This window comes from Alosa alosa, chromosome 24 (genome assembly GCF_017589495.1).
Source record: "Alosa alosa isolate M-15738 ecotype Scorff River chromosome 24, AALO_Geno_1.1, whole genome shotgun sequence".
NCBI lineage: Eukaryota > Metazoa > Chordata > Actinopteri > Clupeiformes > Clupeidae > Alosa > Alosa alosa.
The window spans coordinates 11442829-11450328 of NC_063212.1; the positions used below are offsets into that span (position 1 = coordinate 11442829).

Consider the following 7500-nt stretch of genomic DNA (forward strand, 5'->3'; position numbering starts at 1 on the left):
ATGAAAGACAACCTGTGGGTTACGCAATGAGGTTTCTGTTCTCCTAGAAAAGCACTTCTCTGAAGAAACCTCCCTGCTTTGAAGCAGCCTTCAGATGTTCTCCAGATCTGCTGCTTTTAGACCAAGGGGACACTCTTGTGTAACATTAACTCCTCTGACTCTATTTTGGGTCATTCATCTTCCATGCCACTGGCCCCTTCTTAGCTCTCACTGTTTTGACTGACTGTTTATAATTTAAACACTTTGAAAGAAGACATAAAGGGTGTGTGTGTGTCAAGATCCTTGCTGTGCTCCTCTTTTCTTACACAAAACTCAAACAAACCACATCCCAGTTTTGCTCTTAGTCAACATTGGGCTGTTTTTACTGTGACAAGACAGGACAAGGAGCTGAGAGCAGTGATCTCTCTTTCTGGCCCTGCATCTCAGTAGAGAGGCACCTCTCTCTCTCTCTCTCTCTCTCTCTCTCTCTGCATCACTAGAGAGGCACTGAGTCGACAGAGCTTCGATTCCATCGCAGTCCCCCATCTTCCATCCTGCTAACCTCTCTCTCCCTCTCCTTCTCTCTCTCCCTCCCTCCTCCCTCCTCTCTCTCTCCCTATCCCTCTCCCTCCGACTGGGACTGGGGCTTGGCTGAAGGACAGTGCGGGCCGTCCATTCAAAGCCTCAGAGTCTCCTCTCCTGCTGCGTCTGGAGAGCAAAGGAAACACTTATCTCACTCTCACACATTTCGCTCCTCGAGAAAGTTAAATGTGACTCCCCACACACACACACACACACACACACACACACACACCACACACACACACACACACACACACACACACACACACACACACACACAGAGAGAAAAAACCAAACACTCATTCACTGTCTTTCTGATTTGTTTTCTTTCACATAGAGGAGCTCCAAATTTATCTCAAGTTCTGGACTGTTATTGGTCTTTCTCTTGTTTTGTTTTTATATTTCTCTTTGTTTTTAGCTTCCTGGCACCAGTGTTTAACGCGTGCATGACATGTGTGTGTGTGTGTGTGTGTGTGTGCACTTGTGCCTTTGTTGAGCTGAGTATTGCCTGCCGCAGGACTTATGAAGAAAGGACCTCCCAAGGATCAGCAGCAGGGACCCTGGAACAACTGGCAGACCCAAAGACTAACACTATCACTCTCTCACACACACACACACACACACACACACACACACACACACACGCTATTCTCATCTCCTGCAAACACACTCTGCCCCATTGGCAGTGATAAAGACATCATGCTGACAGATATACACAAACTCTCTCTCTCTCTCTTTTGCTCAATCACTCACACACACACACACACGTGCACACACACACACACACACACACAAGCACACACACACACAACACACACACACACAAGCACACACACACAAGACACACACACAGACTCCTTCAGCATTCATATGCTCCCTATTCATGGCCCATCACCAGGCAGTAACATCATGGCCACAGCAGGGGAAAATAAATAAATAAATACACAGTCCCGACGTATGTAACGCGCTCTCCGCCAAATTTACACACCTATAGAAGTGAGTTACGACGGCGAGCCGCTCAAAAGCCGTAAAACATGTGTGTGCGCCATATATATTTCACCAGCCCCCATCATGGAGTGGCGGTGGAGGAAAGGTGGAGTCTCTCCCTGCCTCCACCTTCTCCTCCGTCCACCTCTGAGTCTCAGTCCATTTGGCCCATCAATTACATCACAGCACATCACAGTGACCACAGCAGTCCACTGAGCCCGATAAACAAGATGGACCTAATAGTTTGGGTCACAGACACCAGACGTCCAGTGCGGTCATTTACACGCAGAAACTCAGAGATGCCGAGCCGCCCCAGAGTCGTACTCTGTAACGTCCTGTGGGACGGTCACTCAACACGGCAGTGTTTGGCCTGTGCGTCTGCACTCATCGGAGCGGACAGCAGACAGCGGACAGCAGACAGGGGAGAGGGTCCGTCAAGGTGAAGGGGTGTGTGGGGGGGGGGGCCCTGCAAGTGTCGGGAGAGATTTATGATCCGCTCCACCCCACCGCATCCCCTTAACTACCGATGGATCAAAGATATGGATCCTGAACAACGATGATGCCTGCTCCTCCAGCCAAGGTTATTCCAGCACTCCAGCCTCCTTCAATTTTAAACAGCTCCGTGTGTCTCTAGCCCTGATACTTTTTTTTTTTTTTTTCGCGTTCCGTGTGTGTCTTTTTTTATGACTTATAACTATATTTATTTTTAAAACTCGTGGCAAAAGATTGCCTCATCTCGGCTGCTGTCAACAGGTCAGCGTGGGAGCGGCAGGTTAAGGACACAGAGGTCTGGGACATCGACACCGGGCCAGTCAATAAGACAAGCTGGTGTCACGCTGATAAATGGCCCCCCTTCCAGATTATGCAGTTGGTGGGGTGCGGTGGGGGGTGGTTTCGGTGTAACTCACCCCAATGTTTGGATTGAGGCAAGAGAGCATGAATATGAATGTATGAAATATTGATCTCATTCGCGTTTTTTCTCTCTCTATCTCTCTCGCTCTCTTTCTCCTCTTCCCCCCTCTCTTTTTTTTAAGAAAATGTCTTTGCGCTGGGGGCTGCCGCGAGGGTCTCGTGGAGGCGCTCGGCGGCGCTCGACTATGACATGTGTCAAAGAAAGAGCTCCCTCAGACCCTCCAGGCTGGCTAATGGGATGCACGTGTTAACCTTTGAGATGCTCTCCGCTCATTGCCAAGCACTGACCTACTCTTAACGACGTTGTCCAGGTCTGGAGTGTGGACAAACGGTGTGCCATCCATAGCGGAGAGATTGAAAAAGAAAAAAAAAAAAAAGACCTGTGCATTTTTTAACACTGTAGCAAAGTGTCAGCAAAAAAAAACACTCAGATGCAGAGCCACTCTGTAGCAATTCTAACCCCTCCACCCCAACGTAGCACACTGCATATCTTAAGTGTTGACCAGTCCAGACACAAAACTGAATTGCATTCTCAGCTAAGTGCTAGATGCCACCCATCAGCTGGGTGCACAGACAAGCTGTTTGTCTTTAAGAGTGTGTGTTCTGCGGGACTGACAGCTGAGGGAGTGTTCTCCTTACTGGCCGTATCGATCCCGGTGTCCAGTGAGCACACACATTACATCCACCAGCGGCCGTGTCAGGCCCGGCTGCACCTGGAGACTCCCCGGGTGGGAGGCCTCGTGCCTGGGCATGACAGCACATCAATCTCCCTGAGAGGGTATGGAAAGATGGAGGGGGGAAGAGCCTTGCTTACAGGAGGGGGGGGGGGCAGATGTCATGATCAACAATACAGTACAGTCGGGGTTGCCAAAGACCCTTGGACATACAAAACTGCACTCTCTTTCTCTTTTTCTCTCTCACTCTTTCCCTCTCTCTCTCTCTCTCTCTCTCTCTCTCCCTCCCTCCCTCTCTCGGCGGCGGCGGTCCTTTTCCTCTAAATCTCAATCGCCCGTGGCCGCTCTGCCCGCCGCTCTGCCCGCCGCTGGGACGGGCTCCGGAGCCGCCAGCCGCCAGCCTTTGAAGTGCCTCTGTTTTCTAGCTTCTCTGCCGGACTCTCTCCCTCGCTCTCTCTTTCTTTCTTTCTATCTCTCTCTCACAGTCTCTCTTCCTCTCTCTTCTTCTCTCTCTCTCGCTTAGTGAGTGAAGGGGTTTGATCTCAAAGGACAGATGGCCCAGAACAACTGATCGCCTGCCCAGCTGCCAGCAGACAGCTTTACCATTATACACACAGAGGACTCATACACACACACACACACACACACACACACACACACACACACACACACACACACACACACACACACACACACACACACACACACACAAACACAAAAGCTGAGAGACCAGCTCAAGGCCCACCCATAGCCCTTCTACGTGAACTTTTTTTTTGCTTCAGAACTTTGTTGGTTTGTTGGCCGGACAGACCACACAGTAGACAATGCATTTGTCAAACAGCATTAACTTCTGATAGCAATGTACACAAATGTGGCCAAATCTGGAAAGAATAGCAACAGAAATTTCAACCATTCCTCAAAGTGACCTTTTCTCCCTTCTTAAAAATTCACACTTGATAATTGTCTACCTCTGGGATCTTTTTTTTTCCTTCAATGTGACAAGCGAGAAAGAGTTTGAGTGATGGGAGCAGCTTGCCTTGGCGATCATCTTGGGGCACTCTCGCTCCAGACAGGTGAGGCCGATGCCCTGTCTCTGTGGCACTGTGCCCAGCGCCAGGACGGCCGAGCTGGCACGTGCCACCTCCTCCTGCTGCAAGCCCCTGGCACACACGTCCTCCAGCAGCACCTTCACGCAGTGGGCCATCTGGGGCACCAGCTCAACAAATGCCCCCCGCCACTCAAACTCCAGGGACACCGGCTAGAGAAGAAGTAGAAGAAGAAGAAGTCCATAGGGACAGGAGGCCATGTTTGTAGTTGTTAAAGACAGCAAAGGGGAATAAGGCTATGAGGAGGAAAACTACAAATATGGCAGTGGGTGGGAGGAAGATGGGGGGGGTCGGCTCACCTCTGCAGAGTTCAGGAGCAAATCGGGTGTGGCGGCGCTGCTGCCCTCTCCTGGACCTGCCTCGAGGTCCTCTTTAGATCTTTTAAGATCCCTGAATTCACAAGCCAAACACAAGAGTTAAAGTTAGAGAGTTTAAAAAAAAAAACGTACTTCAACTCACTAAAGTACGACACATTCCTTTTGGGGCGCATACACACAACCTAATTACCATTCATTAAGCAGCCCCCCTCCTGTGAATTCTGGGTAAAAAAAAAAAAAAAAAAACACTGGAGCTTCTCGTTTGCTCTGACAGCAAACTCGTGGTGGAAACGAGCTAAATGCTGCGGAGTCGAGTCGACTCGGCCGCGTTAACCTGAAGCGAAGCGCAGACTCCTCGGCTCCCCACGCACGCTGCTGTCCCCTGCATCACCCCTGTCAACTCGCAGTGACCTGCAGCCCACGTGACGACGCAGACAGGCGCAGGGCAGCCCACACAGACGCCCAATTACTGCGGCCGCGTTGGCAGCGCCAGAGAGAGCAGCCACAGCAGCCGCAGCAGGAGCAGCAGGAGTAACATGACTGCTCTATATCTGGAGGCTTGGAGTTGATTTGAACCCCAGATACGGATGCTGGGGCATATAGCGAGTAATCCTTTTAGGAGGTTGAGGGGGAGGATATGATGTCTTTATAAGTGCGTGCATGTGTATACATGTGTGTGTGTGTGTGTGTGTGTGTGTCTCTCCCTCTCTTTCTGCATGTGTGTGTGTGTGTGTGTATGTTTGGGTAAGTGTGTGTATGTCTCTCTCTTCTCTTCCTGCATATGTGTGTATGTGTGTGTATGTGTATGTGTGTGTGTGTGTGTGTGTGTGTGTGTGTGTGTGTGTGTGTGTGTGTGTGTGTGTCTGTTTGGGAGGAACAAATTAAAAGTGTATGTGTGTGGAGGCAGCATTTTTATAATCAGTGGCGGAGTGTTTGAGACCCCGGGCGAGGCAATTTAGACCTAACAAGAGCCCGGCAACCAGGCGCGGGCACAGAACCGCTGGCGTGTCACTCTTTGACCTTTAAGCTCATCTGATGAATTTCTGGTAATTAAGTCATTTGATTGCCTGAATTAATGATTTGGATAAGTGCCCTTTAAAGGCTGTTTACTTCTCTGTAAATCGAGCCTTTCTGCATGTCTTGTTTTTTAATGTAACCTTTATAGAAATTACTACACGCACCACTCGCTCCCAGCTCACTCTGCCACTATGGGCCACAGACAGAGCAACAGAGAGGAGAGAGAGAGAGAAAGAAAGAAAGAAAGAAAGAAAGAAAGAACATTTGTGTTTATATACTAGATAATTTGATGAATTCTTCACTGTTATGAAACATGGGAGCATATACAATGACTGCATCTTTTAAAACACATGTAAAGACTCAGTGATATTCAGTAACTGCAATAAAGCAAAATGATTTACCATATTCTTATGTTCACACTATTTTGTCTATATTATGAGTCTGTATGAGATTAACAGGGTTCTCAATATTCCAGCAATAACAATTTTAAGTACCTTGACGGTTTGGGTGCATTTTGTTGAAAATCAACTACAGTACATCTTTTGTTAACCTAACACAACTAGCTAGTCATACATTTATATGTTCAAAATGTTCAAATTCACGATCAAAAATCGCAACCAAGAACTCCCATGCCCTGAAGGCCTGACATTAATAGCTTTATCTGTTGGCTGAGATATTGACTAATAAAATATGACTAAATTAAGACCACTACTTGACAGAAATTCAAGCTCCTATGACTTCAGCTCATCTGAATGTGTTGGTCTCCAACCTGAGAACTTTCCGCACTTTAAGGGGAGCGTGGGAAGATCAGGAGGACCACGAGGCTGGAGCCCAAAGCTTAACCGAAGGTCCACTGAATGGGAGAGCGATCCCTGTACTCTACCGCTCGGGGTCGGCTATTACTCTCCCCAGCGGCCGTCGTTAGTCCAGCTGCAGGTGATGATGGGGCTGCTTGGAGGCCGGTTGTTCCAGTGGAAAAGGGTATCGGATGTTTCTGTGCGCGGGTGGAAAAACGGCCGCGTGGAAAAAGCTCCCGGTTCTCGCTCGCCGCGCGCAGACAGGCGGCCGTAAACTATCAGTAGGGGTCACGGAGCGAGAGGTGGTATTGCGTTTCAGGCAAATAAAAACGAGAGGTGAAGTATCTGGTTGAGGGGAACCTGTCCAACATCTCCATATAGATTTTCACGAGCTTATGGTTTTATATGCCTTTTATATTTTACTGAGCTTGTCTACAGACTACTGTTCATGTTCTTGTGTGTATCAGTCAGTATGTGCCTGTGTGTGTGTATGTGTGTGTGTGTATAGTTGGCACAGTGGGCTGAGGGCATTTAACTTTCTTTTGTGTGTACAATATGCGTGTGTAAGAGAGAAAATAGATAAACAGACAGAAAGAAAGAAAGGGAGACAGACAGAGAGAGAAACAGACTGAAAGAAAGAAGGAAATAACAAAAAGAAAGTATTTGATCCTCTGAGGGAAATTTGGTCTCTGCATTTATCCCAATCCGTGAATTAGTGAAACTTAGCACTCAGCACACAGTGAACACACAGTGAGGTGAAGCACACACTAATCCCGATGCAGTGAGCTGCCTGCTACAGCGGCGCTCGGGGAGCAGAGAGGGGTTAGGTGCCTTGCTCAAGGGCACTTCAGCCGTTCCTACTGGTCGGGGTTCGAACCGGCAACCCTCCGCAGTGTTTCCCATATACTGACTTATTTGTGGTGGCCCACCACAATATCAACATTGACCACCACACAATGATTTTCCATGTTGTACTAAATTGTGCTTAAATCTGGTTAGCATCATAACCACGCTGCGCTAATTTGTTAAAAACTGTTGCATTCAAGTTAATTCTGCAAACCTACCACCACAAATATAATTTAATTCTGTGGGAAACACTGCTCCGGTTACAAGTTCGAAGCCCTAACTA

The 7500-nt window shown here is 48.4% G+C and overlaps 1 protein-coding gene across 1 annotated transcript in view; it reads right to left on the bottom strand.

Moving 5' to 3' along the window:
* The window catches only part of kiaa0825 (KIAA0825 ortholog), a 124527-nt gene that overhangs the window by 95837 nt on the left and 21190 nt on the right, over window positions 1-7500 (bottom strand). Inside the window, 3 exon segments of the mRNA XM_048235732.1 lie at window positions 4171-4392; window positions 4540-4630; window positions 6478-6646. Coding sequence (XP_048091689.1) covers window positions 4171-4392; window positions 4540-4630; window positions 6478-6646 — 482 coding nt within the window.